Source organism: Myxine glutinosa, chromosome 11 (assembly GCF_964187855.1).
Source record: "Myxine glutinosa chromosome 11, kmMyxGlut1.1, whole genome shotgun sequence".
In the NCBI taxonomy this organism is placed as follows: domain Eukaryota; kingdom Metazoa; phylum Chordata; class Myxini; order Myxiniformes; family Myxinidae; genus Myxine; species Myxine glutinosa.
In genome coordinates, this window is record NC_136271.1 from 133,972,231 (window position 1) to 133,992,502 (window position 20,272).

At 42.4% G+C, this 20,272-nt stretch overlaps 1 protein-coding gene across 4 annotated transcripts in view; it reads right to left on the minus strand.

The window, feature by feature from the left end:
- Positions 1 to 618: 618 nt before the first annotated feature.
- The window catches only part of NFYB (nuclear transcription factor Y subunit beta), a 30,948-nt gene continuing 11,294 nt past the window's right edge, over positions 619 to 20,272 (minus strand). For 2 of the 4 annotated variants that reach the window (XM_068131006.2, XM_068131007.2), the window contains exons 2-7: positions 11,036 to 11,139; positions 5,627 to 5,766; positions 2,099 to 2,296; positions 1,929 to 2,013; positions 1,552 to 1,628; positions 619 to 1,295 (exon numbers count right to left, since the gene is read on the minus strand). In XM_068131006.2, the coding sequence (XP_067987107.1) occupies positions 1,263 to 1,295; positions 1,552 to 1,628; positions 1,929 to 2,013; positions 2,099 to 2,296; positions 5,627 to 5,766; positions 11,036 to 11,129 (627 nt within the window). In that variant the 5' untranslated portion in view covers positions 11,130 to 11,139 and the 3' untranslated portion in view covers positions 619 to 1,262. Of the gene's footprint in view, positions 1,306 to 1,549; positions 1,629 to 1,928; positions 2,014 to 2,098; positions 2,297 to 5,626; positions 5,767 to 11,035; positions 11,140 to 20,272 lie in introns of all 4 variants that reach the window. The other 2 variants (XM_078787150.1, XM_078787151.1) reach the window with 1 other exon arrangement.

The following is a 20,272-nucleotide window of genomic DNA, read 5'->3' on the forward strand; positions in this document are numbered from 1 at the left end:
TACACAAATTTTTTTTTTTTTTTTTTTTTGGCAAGGAACGGGCACCCACGTACGGGCACGTCCTAGCTTATATATAGTACGGGCATGCCCTAGTTTATTGAAATTCCACAAATACTGTTTAGATTTTGATGATTTGCATGTGATATGATTTAACGGATGTTTATATAAATCGTTTAAAATAAAAAAAAAAGCCTTCAATTTCTGATATTTTGCCTTTTCATTTGGGCCTCCCAATTGAAGCCCCGCCTGTAGGGCGGGTACTGTTGCTAGTTTTCTTAATTCACACTCTATCCATAAATATTTATGGTCAAGGTCATATGGCGGTCCAAAAAACAACAACATGGCTATCATTGGATTGTGGAGGTCGGGAGAAGCTTACTCTTTGTAATCGCAGATATCTCATTAAAATTGGCATTTTTGATGCTTTTATTTTGAAGAGAAGCAAGTTATTGCTTCTTGTGGAGAAGCAAGTTATTCTTGCAAAAGTGTTTCAGTGAGCACAGTCATAAAGACTGGTACACTACAGCATGTTATATATTATTGCATTGCAATATCACTGTTACGACAGAAACCGTGAGTAGCACCAAAGCAATGGACTTTATAAATCAATGACTTCCATTTTACACACCAAGACAACCTCACCTTTATTGGAGACTGACAGCAAACTGCATACGAAATGTCCACGACTGATAAAGCAGTACTTGCACAATATGACATCGAAACTCACAGCTGAAATACGGAAGGAACATACCTTCATACGATACGTGATATAGGCTTCCGTGTGTATAAAAGTGTCATACGAGAAGTTGTTCCCAATCACAGGGAAAAAAAAAACAATTATAAAATTCCAATGTAGTTCCAATGAACTTACTGCTGCCCAATGCAAAAGCCAAATAGCACAGCACAAACATTTGTCACATACATGGATATTATACAACGACTTACAAATACAATAAAAAGTGTTCGTAGTTTATAAATCATACGCATAAAAAACTTAAACAAAAGCTATTAATCCAGACAACTGAGATGTAACTATTTCACTGATTCAAAATTCAGGAAACTTATCTGCCACATGCTCAGGTAAATGACAATTGCCAAGAGCGGTTTGTGAACACGAGGCTATCCCGACGGCCAGCGGGGCCGCGTTTCCATTCCAGAAATGTTCCAGCCACGGCGATCGCCTTGACAATTGCATCATGTAGCACTTCCAGAGCGGGCCATGCTTCTGGACCAAAGCAACTGCCAAGGAAATATCACTGCCTTCATGAGAACTGCAGCTGTTGGACGCCAGCGATCTGTGATGGAACCAAATGGGACAGAAGAAAAATGGCAAACAGAACATTAAAAACAAGTTGCACCGAAAATCATAATACCCAGAAGCTTTCAGAAAATGAAACAGAGACAGAGACAGAGACAGAGACAGCCAGGGAGAGACAGCCAGGGAGAGACAGCCAGAGACAGAGACAGACAGAGAGAGACAGACAGAGGCAGACGGAGAGCCAAGCAAGGCATGTGGTAGCACACCACTGATTGTGCAATGCAGATCCTCACCTGCTGGTAGGCTGTTGTGTACACCATAACGTTCTGTTGCCCATCTGCTGTGATGATGTTGGTAGCGAGGGGCCCAGCTGAAAATGTCACAAGCAGGACAAGACACTCAGTAAAAATGTACCGTGATTTCACCACACCACAATGGTGCTAGGTTAAAGGTATTAATGCAAAATGAGAAACCACATGTAAGAGGAGCCTGGTGCAGGCATTGATTTAAAAAAAAAAAAAATTCAACTTTAGAAACTACCACAGAAAGCACAAAGGCATTGTGCACAACATAATCATCATTGGGAAGTTTACTGGGGTGAGGATTTGTCTCTCGAGCTAAGGGGTTTGTACAAAGGCAGCATGCCGACAACAACAGTAGGTATACGTACAGAACGAATCGTCCGTTAGCTCTTCGGGAATTGCATCTGAACCAGCGACGCCAGAATTGTTTATGGTCTTCTCACCTTTTATCGACTACAAGAACAAAGAGTGAGTCTGAGTTTTCCGACAACACAAGCGGCTCAAGATTGATTCCCTACTCGCCATACGTGGTCCTCACCTCACGATATTTCTGCAGATAAAGCTTCAGAGGTTCCACATAACTGTCAAAGCCCAAAGTGGACATGGCGAAGAGGATGTCCTCTCCATTAATGGTTTTACGCTTTTCTTGGTGACAGCGTTCGCTCGCCTCAGACGTGATGAAGCTGATGAACTCGCTGACACACTCCTGCACACACTCCTTGGCGTCCTTTGCAATCTGCAATACATGACCTTAAATCAACGCCCCAAACATGATTACCAAGATAACTATTGCATTTCCAAAGGTCAGTAACAATGGATGTGAGTAGATGGGGGGGCAGGGGTTTTACTGCTGAGACTGAGTAAAATATTAACTAATTCACACTTCATTCAGCATCTGCTGGCTGTACACAACTGTCCAACAGAGCGAAAAACTACAGAATGCCACACAAACTGACGATGCTGACAATTATGCTTGGAAAGTTTAAATGTGTGTAAACGTAGCAATCTAGTCATTAATTATATATTTTATATATAATGGAGCAAATGTGTGTGTATGTATGTATGTATGTATGTATGTATGCATGTATGTATGTATGCATGTATGCATGTATGCATGTCCGCTCTATACCCATTGGCCTGACCCCACACATAATTGTAACCTGAAAAAAAAATCATACGTCCACTATTTTGGTAAGCCCAAGACATCTTCTAAAGTGTTATAGTCACAATCGCCATGCCCTCCCTATAAATTTTCCATTCAATGGAAAACAAACCCATCAAATATCGAAACGTTGGAGCCGATAGGTGTCATGGGCCTTGTGAAGGTGAAAGTATGTGTAGGCCTCAGGCTTCAGGTCTCTGGCATTAGCCTATGGGTCAATGCAATTGGAATTATCCAAGATACAGTCATGGCCAAAAATATAGGCACTCTGACACTTTTACCAAATAATTCACAATTTTCTCTAAAAATAAGTTGAAATTGACAAAAGTATTTGGTCTCCACAATTCTTTAATCCACTGTTAATATTACAGAACCTTTGTTTTTGATTCAGAACTTAATATATCCTTTTAAATCAGAAAATAAAAAAATGGCATCGACAAAATTATTGACACCCTAGACTGAACAAGCCAAAATCCTTCTGGGAGAATGCCCTGTGGACAGTTGAGCCAAAAATTAGAGGTTTTTTGGTAAACCACATCATCTCTGTTTACAGAAAACAAAATGAAGCCTTCAAAGAAAAGAACATCTTCCCAACAGTCAAACATGGAGGAGGTTCAGTGATGTTTCAGGGTTGCTGTGCTGCCTCTGGCACTGGGTGCATGGCATCATGAAATCAGGATATTACCAAGGCATTATGGAGTGCAATTTTCAACCCAGTGTCAGAAATCTGGGTCTCCGTCAAAGGTCATGGGTATTGAAGCAGGAAAATGACCCCAAACACACTTCAAAAAGCACCCAGGAATGGTTCACGACAAAATGCTGGACTGTTCTGAAGTGGCCAACAATGAGTCCAGAACTAAATCCCACTGAACACCTGTGGGGAGATCTGAAAACAGCAGTTGGGAGAAGGCACCCTTCAATTCTTGGAGAACTGGAGCAGTTTACACAATAAGAGTGGGCCAAACTGCCAGTAGAGAGGTGGAGGAAGCTCATTCATGGCTATAGGAAGCACTTGACTGCAGTTATTTTGTCCAAAGGCCATGCTAACAAATATTAAATCTAGGGTGTCAATGCCATTTATTTATATTTTCTGATTTAAAAGTATATATTAAGTTCTGAATCCAAAACAAAGGTTCTGTCATATTAAGTGAAATAAAGAATTGTGGAGACCAAATACTTTTGTCAATTTCAACTTATTTTTTGGAGAAAATTGTAAGTTATCTGAAAAAGGGCAAGGGTGCCAATATTTTTGGCCACGACTGTATCTGACCAGCAGCTCCTGTTGTCCATATCTGACGAAAGGGATTCAGCAGTGGCCGGTCTTTCACAAGGGTAGCACATTGCTCTGCAGAAGTTGGAATCATCGCCAACATGGTAAAGTTGGTGAAGAGAATCAGAGAGATCATCGATATTGATCAAGAATAATGATGGTCCTCCGATGCTATCTTGTGGAGATGGCCCTATCCTCTTGCTTGTGGTTCTGACCATCAATATACTGCTATGTCAGAAGTAGTACCATATCCAAGGTGGAATGGCCCAATCAGAAGCCAAACTCGTTGTCAAGGATTAGTTATTTAGAGCCAAGATAGTTCCAGAGGTTGGGAGCAATAATGTACTCCATTACATCGCTGATGATGGGGAGAAGGGTGATAGGTCTTTAGTTGAGGAGATAGGTTTTTCGGAACCATTCTTATGGATAGAAGTGATGCTTACATCTTTCCCAGATGGAGGAACTTGCTCTTGCTCATCCAAGGAAGACCTGCGAAAGAGAGAGGACACAGTTCCTGAGGATTAGAGCACCTGTGTCATCCGGACCGGTTGTACAATAGCTGGTTAAGAAACCTATCCACTATGGCAGCAGAGAAGTCCACATGCTGAAAGGAACATTCTATGGAGGTAGAAAAAGGTGTGTTCAGGGAGGGCCGGGTTTATGACCTTAGCCTTTCTGAGTGAAGCCAAAGTTCAAGAACTTGGGACAAACTTGTAAAGATGATAAATTAGTCTGTCGTCGAAGAAATTTGAAGAGCAATCAATGTTAGGAGCTCATGTCATGATGGACCAGTCATGATTGGAGGGAGCAGATTTTAGGCCAGACCAATCAGCTTTACCAAGTTCCCATACATGTCTGCACATTGTGGGTTCCCTAATAACGACCAAAGAGATGTGCACTTTTAACAACACATGGTCAGAAGAGCTTTGGAGTAGCTGAGGATGTGTTGGAGAAGGCTGAGAAAAATTACGACTAGACAAGGTACCAGTAATGAATGGTGGCCATTTGGGAAGATTTGGAAATGAAAGGATCGAGTAAGTCCAGTCCATTCACAGAACGACTGCTGCTCGGCCATGCACTGAAGTACGTGAACCAACACCAAGCCAGCTGGCATGGCAGCAATTAAAGTATCCACAGATTAGGAGTGAGAGGAGAGCAGAGAGTCAATGTTTGAGGAGAGCGACGAGTACCAGTGAGGGACATGAGATATGGGGAAGGGAGGAACGAACAAACAGTGAGAGGGCGTGGACTGGATGGACAGGAAGTATGATTTTTTTTTGGACATCAGATGGCCCTCAGTGCTGCTCTGATCACATTTCTGTAAACGTAGTTCAGCAATGCGGAGTCCAGCATCCTGTCCAAGTGTGAGCGAGGGATGGTTGAGTGTGTGGAATTGGCAAGGACTACGTGCAAACCTTTTCGCAGGGAGACTGCAAGTGGTGTTGGAGGAAGTGAAAGGAAGGGAGAACACCAACCAATAATTGTGTGATTGAAGACTGATAAGAGTTTTGACAAGAGTGGCGTTACAGAACACACGGGGAAAAGTAAAAAGAGCACAAGCGTTTTTTTGTTTTTTTTTACAGCTTGCGTCACAATTGCAGCTCGTAATCTATGGAAAATTCCACAGTCCACACCTTTCCTGTATGAGGTATTGAGTTCTTCATTATGCGTGCCACATTAGCTATGGGTAGGTAGATGTCTTGTTCTCGGTATGGGTCCTTTGGTCCGCAGGTATCATCATGGTCTCCAGAGGCAAGGCTTCCCTCTGCATCACCTGCACAGGCAGTTAATATGTTACCATTCTTAAAGTGGAACCATCGTGGTGCATCTGCTAATCACAGGTAGCAATGAAACAAAACTTTTTTTTCAGCAGTTCCTTTATAGTCTAAGGGGTTTTTGAATGTAATGTCTGAGGCCATTAGGTTTGAGGGTACTTTCTGATATGGCGAAATCAGTGGAGTTTACAGAGCGATTTCTTATGGGAACCATCCTGGCCGCAATCCCACCGACCCTGAACACACAGTACCACCTAACAAAATCAAACAGTTGGTATATATTATATACCTGTTTCGCACAGATGAGAAATTATTTAATCAAACATAATAAAAATAATAGTTCTTCCTGGAAAAAAGGATAATTTTATTGGTGTGGAGGGTTAAGGTAGAGAAGTATTTGACAATGGGTAGTCATTGTTATCTTTTCATTTATTTTTTAATGTATATTGTTGTGGTGTTGTTTGTAGGTTTAAAGAGAATGTCGAAGATTTGACAGTCTTGTGTTTATGGTACTGGCAGTAATTGTCACCGTTTCCCTTAGTTTTAGATGTACAGTCATGTGAAAAAGTAAGTACACCCCCTGTAAAGTTTTGACTTTTTCAACATATTTCAACATACAGCTATTTGATCTTCATTTCAACAATATTGATAGATAAAGGTGATATAATATAACAAATATCATGAAACATTTACATTTTGTAGTCCATTGTATAATTTAAATAAACATAAATGCAAATTTCACATGTGGAAAAAGTAAGTACTCTCTCCGACTCTCCGCTCTCCGACTATCATAAGTCGGAGAGCCATGTGCTCTGAAGATGGCTAGGATTCTGCTTGGAGAAGCAGCTGAAAAAAAGCTCAACAAAACTTCTCTGTCAATAATACGGTTCAAAGGAGGATTGCTGACTTGTCTAGTGACATAAAAGAACAGGTGATTGCTGAAATCAAAGACGCTGCATTTGGATTGTCCTCAATTCAGTTGGATGAATCCACGGATGTTTCATCCTGTTCCCAGCTTCTTGCCTTCGTTTGGTATGTGGAGGGTGATTCCATCAAGGAAGAATTTTTATTCTGCCGTTCTCTCGAAAGAAATAGCACAGCTGTGGATGTGATGGAAAAAGTAACAGAGTTCTTTGACCATGAGGAACTCAACTGGCACAATCTCTGTGGAGTGTGCACCGATGGCGCCCCAGCTATGCTCGGAGCAAAAAGTGGCTTCCAAGCGCTTGTTCGAAATCTATCGCCAGGCATCATTTCTGTTCATTGTCTGATTCAGCGGCAAGCTCTTGCTTCAAAAACATTTCCATCTCATCTTCAGGATGTTCTTGAACAAGTCATCAGAATTGTGAACTATGTGAAAAGCAGTGCTTTGAATTCCCGACTGTTCAAGCAATTGTACACAGAAATTGATTCAGAGCATAATAACCTGCTTTACTACACCAAGGTGCGTTGGTTATCAAAAGGAAATGTTGTGGCACGAGTGTTTGAACTCCGAGAAGAGATGCAGAGTTTCCTACAGATGCAAGAAAAGCACAAACTTGAAGCTTCCTTCCATGAAAAGCTGTCGGTCTTTCGCCTCGCATACCTAGTGGATATTTTTGATCAACTGAACAGACTGAATCTAAAGCTGCAAGGAAAGGGAACAACGATCATTCAGTTCATTGACACTCTCAGTGCATTTATACAGAAGCTTGAAAACTGGAAACGAAAGGCTGAGGAAGGGAACTTTGCCATGTTCGAATCTCTTTCAGAAGTCACTATTAATGAGCCGTTGGATCTTGGCGTTGCAAAGGATGTTGTGACACACCTCAGCTGTCTCCGAGAAGAATTTCTGCAGTACTTTGCAGAAATTGGGAGAGAAGGACTGGCATTCATGAGGAATCCTTTTCTTGTTAAAGACAGTGACGTCCAGGATGACCTGCAAGATGAACTGATTGAATTTCAAAATGATTCTGGATGCAGAGATGTCTTTGAAGCTTCTTCTATCTCTGAGTTTTGGCCAAAAATGATGGGAAGCTACCTCAACATTGCAAAGGAATGCCTTCGGAAACTCCTGCCCTTTGCAACAACTTATCTTTGTGAATCAGGCTTCTCAACGTTGGTGCAGCTGAAGACAAAGGCTCGGAACCACCTTGAATGTGAGGCAGATCTGAGATGTGCGCTTTCGACAACAGAACCTAGGATTTGGAAACTCGTGCAGAAAATTCAGGAGAACATCTCTCATTAAAGTAGCTTTAGGTTAACCTGGTTTGAGTTTTTTTTCAATTGGCAGACACTGCAATGTTTTGTGTTACAGCCCACAAACAAAGCACCCTGGAGAGGAGTTTTCAAATATTTTTTATTTTCCTGGTTATTGTTGCAATGTGTTAATAGAGTTTCATTTCTTAATTTAAAATAAATATTTGTTTTTTATGGAAAAGCCTTGAAGTCTGAAGTGTTAATTTGCTTTGCAATTGATTTTCTTGATGCTCTGTTCTAAAAAATTCTCGCAAGACCCTTTGTCACAAATAAATTTGCTTTACTTCACTCGCATTAATTCATTTCACAAAGAAATTGTTCAAATGAGAAATATTGTTCCATTAAATACTCTAAAAGTCTAAATTGAATTAAGTTGTGGTTCTTATTGACATTTCTTTGGTTTCAAAAAAATTGCTATGATCCCCATTGGGCCATGGCATGTCAGGTCAAAATCCAGTTGGGCCACATAGCGAAAAAAGTTGGGAAACACTGGGTTAGAAGAACTAAGTCCGGGTTAGACGAGATAGCTCCGGGTTAGACGAGCTAGCACCGAGGTAAACACGCTATTTCCAGGGTAGATGCACTACCTCTGGGGACATAAAATGATAGGCAGCATATTGTTGTGGTTTCGAAGAGACCCCAAGAGATCCTCACAAAGTTAAAGCAGTTACTTCATAGTTACAGTGTTTAGTTTAACTGTTTGGAGTCCGTGTTGATAGATATGCATTGCCATTGTGTAGTTAGAAATCCCATGTGGCATTTTCAGCTCACCTGGACTTCAGTCTGGCAAGCTTATGCGATTGAGCAGTGTCCGTAGGTACGTCAGTCAGTGAGTGAGTGAGTGAGTGAGTGAGTGAGTTCATAAACACTTCTGTCATTATTGCTTGAACCAAACATACAATTTCGATGAAACTTGGTCACATGCTACATATCTGATGCTAAACAAAGGTGTATTGACTGCATCAAAGTTTGCGCTCATTAAGTGGCAGCATGGGGACAGGGGGTGTTTGATCCCCCAAAATAGACCTTCTTTCCTCGCGGCCTTCTTTCCTCGCGGCCTTCTCTCTCCTTGCAGCCTTCTCTCTCCTCGTAGCGTTCTCTCTCCTCACAGCCTTCTCTCCGTCATTCCTTTCACTTTGCTTGCTCACTTGCATTTCTTCCTTTCACTCTCCTCTGTACTTTGTCCAATTCATTTCTCGCCACACCATTCGTTCTGTGTTATTCATTCTTTCCTGCATCTTCTGTCTCTGTCCTTTCGCTCTCTTCCTTATTTCTTTGCCTTCTGCCCTCGTCGACCTTCGTCTTCACAAGCCCAAGTCCACCAGCTGCGTCAATGGACACTTGGCCTCATGGCTGGAGATGTCACCTTTGCGCATTACGTGGTTACAGCACCACATTCAAAACTGTGTATAATCCAATTTTACACACGTTCGGAAAATAAGCGTTGCATTTATTCAAAAGCGTACATAAATTAATGTGTGTAGTAAAGAACGGCTTTGGAGAAGGGTCTCCTGTAAAGCTATGATGAGAAAAATTGGCAATGTAGATTTTGTTGCAAAAGAAGTTCACATAATTAACATTGCTTCAAACATGTGGATGGATCTGGGATTCGGCACAAACAATACTCGGAGGTATGTCCATATTTCTGCCCTCGCTGAGTGTCTGGGTCCTAATGGCAAAACTATGTTCTGCCCTTCTAGCCATACAGGCTTTTTCTGGGTTTGATTACACTCCATCTTTTGCACAAAAAGGAAAAATACATCCCCTGGAAATTTTGAAGAAAAATGAAGCCAGCATAAATGTCTTTGCAAAGCTTGGCGACTCATGTTACATAATCACCAGATATGATCTTCAAAATTGAAGCATGTTACATAATCACCAGATATGATCTTCAAAATTGAAGCATTTGTTTGTGCCCTTTTATGAAAAAACCACAATTGTCAAGTGTAAATGATGCGCGGCTCGTATGGTTCTCTCTGGCAAGCCACTTCACCCGGAATTGAGGAGCGTTGACAGGATTCCATCGACAGGGTTAAGCAAAGCAACACGGGCTCATTTCCACCTTGCAGGTTTGTTATTGGTGAATACATCAAGCGCACAAACTATTTTGCTTCAATTTTTTTTTTTTTTTTTTTTTTTTTTTTTGTATACAATATCGAGGCTCGTGAAAGAGCGAAATTTGTGAAAATGCCCACAATTGTGCTCAAGCCTTGTACACTTTTCGTAAACTTCATTCATAGTCCTATCAGAAAATATAACGCCTCTTGATAATACCTCTTGATAATAAAATATAACGCATACCTCCGCCAGGCTGAAGAGTTTACGCTTTCTATACCACCGATAGGCCGGATCTGCATCCGGACCTGAACCAAAATCTAATGTGCTTGTTCTTGTCAGTCACCTACCCAAATAATCCACCAAGATTTGTCATAATCCATCTATAACTCTTTGAAATATCATGCTACATATCGTTTTGGTCCCATCTCTCAATGGTGAAAAATTACAGATATTCATCAAATTCTAATTGATTCGTCCTCGTTACACACCAAACCAGTCCACCTAATTTCGTCCCAATGCATCCATAACCTTTTGAGAGATCCTGCACACAGATTAAAAAAACAACAGACAGACAGACAAACAGGGGTGAAAACATAACCTCTGTCCACTTTCGATGGCAGAGGTAACTAGTATCAATCCTTAATGACCTCAGATACAAGATTAAATCCCCCATCAAAATCTTTGTAGTAGAGAGTGCACACATGTAAACTTTTGAATCTCAATTTAGTTTGGATAATAATCTAGTGCCACTGTGTTCACAACTTTTTGATAATGCATGGCATATCTACTTGCCCCCACCATCAAGCTGTGCAAAGCCACAAATGTGCGATCATCAAGCTCACTGCCCCATGAGCAGCGTCACACCATGGACACACCACCATACAATTTGCCAAGTAATTCGAAAACAAAAGTCATTCATGGGCAAATAACAGCTTGCAAATCTCAGCTTAGATTTTGGTAAAGACAACGTACCATCACTGGCTTGCAGTACGTAGTGACCACCGCTGATGTAATCCCCAGTGATGCTCAACTGTGATGTGTCAGTAGTTCCACCTTCTCCTTCCATCCCTCAGATTCTACAGAAGCATAGTGAAAAATAAAACACAGACTTGGTAAAATACTACATTAAAAGCTTAAAAACCTCACAGGATGTTCTCTTTATGATGATCCAATGAAACGCATTTAAAATGCTGTAATTGAAGGCTCAAAGGCAACTCAAAGGGTCCCAGGTTATAGTACAGGTGTAACTTAAATGCAGTCACACAGAAATTGTTTAAACCACACTTGTAAGAAAAGTATACACAGTCAGCACAACCTGGATTTGCTGATTATCAAAACAATGTACTTGTCATCTTAAAATAAAATGACAACTAGAAAGAACAATCAAATTGCAGACCCTCACCAGGACCTGTATGTGTACTGGTGTATTTTGTGTGGTGTGGTGTGTGTTTTTGTGGAAGATGCATTGATGACGTAAGTTTATGTTCATACAGCAAACAAATTCACATTGAATCACTTTAATCGCTTCAGCCATTATTGTGTTAGGCTGGGCAACAGTTTAACATTGTTTTTACCCGAGGAAGAAGATGAAGAAGCACAGTTTGGCGATTTAGTGATCTCCCAATGTGGTACTTCAGCAATATATTGTGGCATCTTTTTAAGTCTTGGTAGTTCAGAAAGCGCTCGTGAATAAAAGGTATGACTTTTAAAAGGCTTATATCCACACTCTACATTATCTTCTCAGCATATCACTTTGTACACCTTCTCCCCTGATTGCTCAGTTTGGCCGGGCAACCAGCTCTAGGAAGAGTCCTGGTTGTTCCAAACTTCTTCCATTTAAGATTTATGGAGGCCAGTGTGCTCTTGGGAAACTTCAATGCAGCAGAGATTTTTTTGTAGGCTTCCCCAGATCTGTGCCTCGACACAATCCTGTTTATGAGCTCTGCAGGCAGTTCCTTTGACCTCATGGCTTGGTTTTTGCTCTGATATGCATTGTCAGCTGTGAGACCTTATATAGACAGGTGTGTGCCTTTCCAAATCATGTCCAATCAATTGAATTTACCACAGGTGGACTCCAATCAAGGTGTAGAAACATCTCAAAGATGATCAAGAGAAATGGGAGGCACCTGAGCTAAATTTCAAGTGTCATAGCAAAGGGTATGAATACTGTTACGGTTACCGGCCCTAATTATGGTGGTTCTTGTTATCATGGTTGATTCTAGATGATGCTTATTGTGGTTAAAAGGGTTAAAAGCGCTCCTGGTAAAATGTGGCCGGAAATCGGATCGTGACCCGGAAGAGATAAGGAGGGGGGAGAGAAGAAGCGGCGGAAGATCATAAGCAGACGTTTCTGCTTGCAGCTCCGGACCGAGTGGTCAAACGTACAGGACAAGGGAACTTTGCCTCCTTGAAAAGAAGTCCGCGCGATAGGAGATCGCCGGATTGCTGCGGAGCCTGCGTAGTCGGGTATCCTCACTGAGGTTGCCGAGTATCCTTACCTCCAAACCCAGGTGCGAGAGAAAGCCGTCCGCCATCTTCGCCACGCGCACAACCGGCAGTGACCAGGTTCTTGTGTCGCATCGGCCGGGCGTTATTGTCCGGTGGCTTGCCGGGGACGGCTGTACAAGACAGTGGCTTTTGGAGGGTTATTGAGGAGGCTCGCGGATTGAACCGCAACCGTGTACGTACCAGAAATCGGCTTTGGGAGTTTCCCATTCTACCGCTATCGTGCTGGGGATTGGACCACGTGACCTGCGGGTTGGTTCGATCGTCTACGCCTCCACTGATTGGAATCGGAAATTGATTCCACGATCGCTGGAGCGAATCGACGTCACCTGGGAGGAGTACAGAGACATTGGGGAAAGGGCCGTGAGTTTGGGGGTTAAGGGACTCGATAAGGTGGTGCCACGTGTAGATAGGTATTATATGTTGAAGTGCTGTACTAATTGGGGTCGTGATTCCTGTGTGGGATTTATAATATATTGTGGTTTGTTCGTAACCCTTGGTGTGGACTCGTTATTGATTGGCTTGTTTTCAACCAAGGACAACACATCTTTCTGCCGGGGACTTCCTCGGGGTTCGGAGGTTTACCGAGACCAGAGGATAGGGGAGGACCCCGTAACAATATTTATGTCAATGTGATATTTCAGTTTTTTCTTTTTAATAAATTTGCAAAACTTTCTAAAATCCTATTTTCTCTTTGTCATTATGGGGTATTGAGTGTAGATTGATGAGGGAAAAAATGAATTTAAACGATTTCAGCATAAGGCTGCAACATAACAAAACGTGAAAAAAGTGAAGGGGTCTGAATACTTTCTGAATGCACTATACTTGTGGGCTTCCCTCTCTCTCCCCATCTTGTCTCCCGCTCCCTTGATCATATGTTTTTTGTGTCAGTTTGTTTTTATGTGATTAATGGTAGCTGTTAGGTTAGACGAGCCTCGATCTTGTACACAACAAAAGAAAAGAAAAAAAATCACTAGAACTGCCACTTTATAACTGCTGGCAGTGATGAACGGTTTATTCCGCCTTCCCGCTTTCATACAACCCCACTTTTGATACAACCCCACTTTCATTGGACATGCTTTGCCACAACCCCCTTGGATACAACCCCGACACACACACACACACACACACACAAACGGACATCCCCCCCCCCCCCCCCACACCCCAATACACATCCCCACACACACACACACATCCCCACACACACACACATATCCCCACACACACACACATCCCCACACACACACACACATCCCCACACACACACACACATCCCCACACACACACATACACATCCCCACACACACACACACATCCCCACACACACACATACACATCCCCACACACACACACACATCCCCACACACACACACACATCCCCACACACACACACACATCCCCACACACACACACACACACACACACACACACACACACACACACACACATCCCCCCACACACACACACATCCCCACACACACACATCCCCACACACACACACACATCCCCACACACACACACACATCCCCACACACACACACACATCCCCACACACACACACACACATCCCCACACACACACACACATCCCCACACACACACACACACACATCCCCACACACACACACATCCCCACATTTGTTGTGGTATTTTGTCAACTCATCCGAGGCAAGACTAGCCTGGTGTTGGCTTAGCGGTTCGGGTGCTGGCTTGAGATCCTAGGATCCTGGGTTCGAATCCCGGTCAATCGCTGAATTAACACCAGGGGGGTTGACTCAGCCTGTCATCCTTCCGAGGTCGGCAAATTGAGTACCAGTTCACTGGTAATTCCCTGTGTGTCACAAGAGGCGACTAACAGGGATGGCGGCAGGAAGGGCATCCAGCTGTAAAACATTGCTTCAAGAAGGGGACCATGGTGCCCAAAAAAGGCCAACCCCTGCTCTGCGGGGAAAAATGGCCTCTAAGGTGGTTTTTTTTTTTTAATCCGAGGCAAGACTACAATCGAAATCCGATTTGAAATCGGAGCCAAATTGATGCCGTATGGTCTGCCTGCACGCATGGATATTTTACCTGAGGAAGAATTCACTTTGAAAATGCAATCAATTTAAAATGTCAGATTTCGATTAACTTCGTCATTTTTCATCGGATTTCCACCAAGTAAAGGTTACCATTGCTTTCAGATACCTCTCTTTCTCTATAAAATTGAAGACAGGATGAACTTCAGAGCGAGAAATAAGCCGAGGCGGCGGAGAGTTTTACAATGTTATTTTCCAATATAAATGACAACATGGTGGGGTTTTACGAAAATACATCAGAATTTGGCCAGATTTGTTGCATTCGAATGTTAACACCCTCTAGCGACTGCCAAATCCGAAGACAAAATTTAATTCTGAGCTACCCTTAGCTCGTGAGGTGGTTATATCACATGGCCTGGTAAGAAATGGCGTTGCGGTTCTTCTTCTTCACACAACAACAACTTCTATCTTCCAGACCGTACATCCAATCATCTTGAAATTTTGCACACTTGTTCCGCTTGATGAGTGCTACATTGAATTAAAAATTCAAGTCGATCAATGCAGTGGTTCAAGAGTTAGAAGCTTTTTCGGATTTTCCTTCCATTATTTATTGCGGCCAAACCATGTGACTTATCAAAACGTCTCAAGTAACATTGAAACATCCCCCCAAGAGGAACATTTGTGTAAAGTTTCCACTCGATATCTTCACAAATTATGGAGGATACCATTTCTAGTTTATGCTTTAAAACGTCATAACTCTGAAACCATGTGACGGAAAACGTCGTGCTCGTTGACTTTTTTGTTTGTCATGGGTATGCGAGTATGCATGGCAAGTTTGGGCTCGATCTGTTCAGCCGTTTTGGAGAAAATGTGATTTTAGTGTTTTTTTTCCAGACTTTTCACTCAAAACAACATGGCGGCCGAACCATGTGACATATGACTTCGAATTTTTTTGCATCCTGAGTTTTTTTTAACTAAGCATCTGGGAAAAAATATCATTTTCGGGGGAGAAAAAAATAGTGTTTGACGAATTCTGACCTCTTAACGTTAGCATTTTTAATATACTCAATAAACATGTTTTTTGTTCCCATTGCAGAGTTCTTTAGAATGAGCCATTACTCAAATGTTTCCATTCAGCCATTCGAGATATAGAGGGCCAAAGTTGTAGGTGTTTTACAAGATGGCGCCCATACCACGTGACCTATGACATCATAATTAGCATTAAAAAATTATACGAGCCTAGACGATCATTTGTTGAAAAATTCCTGTCAATCCGATCAGCGGTTGCTGAGAAACTTAATTATGAAGTTTTAGGAGGTGCAAAATAGGGTGGAAGAATAAGAAAAACTCTAGCAGTAATAATTATAGGTTTCCTCTCCATTTCATGGAGAGTAAACCTAATAATAATAAGAAAAAAACAGACAGGGGGGAAAACATAACCAACATCGACCTTAAGTGGCAGAAGGTGATTAAACAAAATGATTTGTGGGGTGGTTTTCCAGAATGCAGGGAGCGAAAGCATTCCACGTCGTGAAAAAGAAGCCTCGTGGATAATATAATGCAGAATGAGACGTATTTATTTCAAACAGCTACATGTATGAACTTCATCATAAAGTGATCTGGGATGGTAAGGCAACTTATAAAAATAACATTTCAGTGGTTTTATGAGTGTGACGAGAAACATAATTACTGATTTCATAGAAGCAGGTAAGGAGTTAATGTAGGTAAGGGGGTAAGGTAGTAAATAGTAGTTGGACAAGATAGTGGTGGGAGTACAATCATGGAGTGCAGAGGAAGCATCGTAAATAATCTTCTATATAAAAGAGCCGTTGGTCTGTCTGTCTGTGTGTCACCATTTGTCTCAGAGATGGCTGAACGGATCTTCGTCAAACTTTCAGAGGTTCATCAGTGAGTGGCGGGGAGTGTTTTAGCCCCCCCTCCCCCCTCCCAAAATAGAATTTTTATTTTTTGGAAAAAAAAGAATTGTTTTTTTTGGATTAAGAAAAAGAAAAGAAAAAATTCGCTCTATTGTGTCTAAGCCTTTTTGATTAATGACAGTTATATACAAGTACACATTCACATAAATAAATACAAGACAATCCCCACAGACATTTGAACACAAATAATAAAACAAGGCCGGAAGCAGTCGAAGTTGGTGGTAAGGCTTCTTCTTCATCCTGAACGTCATCATACTTAACTCGGAAACGTGATGAACGGCACATTCGGCAGCACATATTCAACGAAAAGGTAAAATGACGATTTGACATTTGTGATGGATTCTGATTTGGATGCAATTGCTTTTTCATTATATTTGCCCTCATTTCAAATGTGTTGTTTCTTTTTTGCTTGAGCAATGCCGGGTACTCCAGCTATAAATGCTTATATACATTACTCGGGAACAAATACAACTTTGTGAGAGGGATAACATAGGCTATGTGTCCACAGCCTCATGCGGGGGTGTGGGGGACCAGGAGAGGGGCATAAGTTCTCTATGCAAATGTGTACCGTGTAGCGCCACCTGGTATTGGTGGCAGAGGGTATTACAATTTTCTTTTTTTTATCTGGGCAACACTGAGGTTAGAGGGTATTACAATTTTCTACCTGGGCAACACTGAGGTTAAAGCACACTTTGCATGGGTAAATTTTTCCTCATCCTCATCCCCCCTCCGGCCCTCCCCCAAAACGGAGAGGCCCGTCAAAGCCACCCCTCCCGCCCAAAGATGTATATGTAGTACATCTTTTCCCTCCCTCTCCCACCCCTCCCCCTTCCACTCCCCCCACTCCTTTCCTCATCCCTCCCTCTCCTGCCTCCTCCCTCCCACTCCCCCATCCTACCCCCCCACCCCCCGCAATGCTCGCCGGGTACTCCTGCTAGTAAATAATACAGAAATATGTCGTGCAAAGCGAAATCCCTAAAATAAGTTGTTGGCCTATGATGACCTCGAAAATACTTGGTGGTTGAATTCAGTAACCTTGTATGCAGATAGTCTTCAAATTTTAAGTTAAATCGGATGAAAATTGATGATTTTAGAAATCTGAAAAAAGTAGTTGACCTTGTGAGCTATGTTGATCTCAAAAATAGTTGGTGGTTGAATTCAATTCACTGATATGAAAATCCTATTCAAATTTCAAGTCAATCGGATGAAAATTGAGGATTTTAGAAATTTGAAAAGAAGTGGTTGACCTTTGGCCTTTGTTGACCTTTTGACCTCAAAAATATATAGGATTTTGCCGGACCACGAACTTTACCATTTGGTGAAGTTTCGTGAAGATCGGTTTAAAATTGTGACCTGTAGGCAAGTACTCGTATGAGTGAACGGACAGACAAACACACAAACGGAAGGGATCAACATACATACATGTCCCAAAATAATTTTTTTGCCAAGTAACAAACGGACAGACAGAATAACGCACGAGACCAACCAATATACTTGAAAAATATTCGATTTTCACATGTCAAAATGTGAATGAGCAGCCAAATCCAGTTCACTCCATACATCTCTAGCTCTGCCTGGTTGGATGCACTCACCCACTCATACATACATGGCTCCCCTTCACACATCTAGTCCACCAGTTCCTCTTTCTTCACTGCTCTGTTCCCCTTTGGAGCATAGTCCGTCTCGATCAATCTTGTTATTCCCTCCACTATTTGAAAGCATCAACCCACTGCCATATGATGCCATCGCCTTTGTTGATCCAACATCTTTTCTAATCCCGTTGACATTTCCTCTCTCTCAATCCAGAACATTTTAGTCTGCTATCCTCATGCCCCTCCTCTGGCAGTGTGTGTGTGTGTGTGTGTGTGTGTGTGTGTGTGTGTGTGTGTGTGTGTGTTAATATCCGGTTTCCTTTTTGTGACTACAGTGCAGTAATTGGTTTTTATTTTGATTCACCTGCAGCCAGGCAACTGTCCCTATGAGGCCTTGCATGAAGTGTCCCAATAAGGTAGCGATCATATGCAAATTGTCTTGAAAACATACACAAATCAAGCTTAGAAAAGTAATTTGTACTGTTACAGGGTCCTCTGCAATCTCCTGGTCTCGGTAACCTCTGAACCCCGAGAGGAACCCCGGCAGAAAGATATAGATGTTATTCCGTGTCGAAATCAATCACAAATGAAACCATCCAATGAAACAATCAAATCAATAAGGAAACCACACCCTTGGTTGTCAATGAACAAATAATATATTAAAAGCACACAAGAAGAACCATACAATAATTGTCGCAATCAACCATTCAATCAAGATCTTAAGAGGGTAACCTAGCTCAAACTCACGGTACCCCCCAGGGACTGAAACCGAGCCCTTCTCAATGTCTCTGTAACTCCACAGAGATGAGGCGACGGGACGGTGGCGAGTAAGGAGGGGTAGGCAAGACGTGGACTGTCACGTGATCCACACTAACAGTAAACGGGCGGTGTAAAGGGAACTCCCAAAGACACGATCCAGACGTGCACCTGCACCGTTCAATCAGCGAACCGCAGGGCAATTTTCAGACGCCGCTGTATTGCACAGCCGTCCCCGGTAAACCACCGGAGGATAAGCCCAGCCGACGCGACAAAAACCCTTTCCGATGAAGGCGGTGCGCGGGGCGAAATGGCGGACGGCTCTCACTCGAACCGCGGCCTCGCGGCGAAGATTCTCTGGAACCTCACGCCTGTACCTGTCTTCGCAGGCTTTTCCACAATTCCAGCGATGACACCGATCGCCCGAGATTCCTTTCAAGGACTCAAGGTTCCCTCGCTATGTACGCTCGACCACGCTAGGTCCCGCGCTTTTCCGAATCCCTCGTTTTTCAAATGTCTTTTTTCGCCTTCCTCTTCTTAACCGCCTTTTCCTTCCGGGTCGGTTTCCTGTATCATTTTACGTTAACCTTTTTTACTTTAGATAACCGTTCCTGAATAATAAACCTTTTGAAGATAATAATAGTACATGATATCAGAACTACGGCAAGGGGGTGAAAACCACAATAACAGAAGTTACAAATCCGTAACACTTCCCCCCCTCAAGAAAGAAAGTTTGAACACAGCAAAAACTTGCTTTGCATACAAACTCTTTAAACAAGCAAAAGTAAATTCCCAACCCAAATCATCAATTCCCGTGGGCAACAATATTCAACATTCCCCAAAAATAAAACAACAAAATTTCACACAACCCACAGAGATTTCCAAAGATAAATCACTCTGGACAAAGCATCAGGAACGACATTGTCCCTGCCCTTTACATATTCAATTTCCAAGTTGAACTCCTGCAAAGCCAAACTCCATCTCATCAACCTCTGATTTTTCACTTTTAGTTTCTTTTGCATGAAGGTTAAGGGGTGGTGATCAAAAATCCCAAGGTCAAGCAAATCTACAGCACTTTCCCCTGGAGGCCGAGCCGAAAGCCAGGTTCCATGGTGGTTGGGTGGTGAGGCCTGGAAGTATTCACTACATGGACGCCTTTAGGAACGTGGAGTTCACGGTTAGTCCGTGCAGGAAAGTTCACTACATGGACGCCTTCAGGAACATGGAGTTCACGGTTAATCCGTGTAGGGAAGTTCACTACATGGATGCCTTTAGGAACATGGATGCCTACATGAATGCCGGTTCACGGTTAATCCGTGGAGGAATCTTGGCTCGGCGCTCCGCAGCATTCAGTGCTTCAACTTTTCCGAACTTTCATAATAATTACGGTGGGACCGCGTGTCAC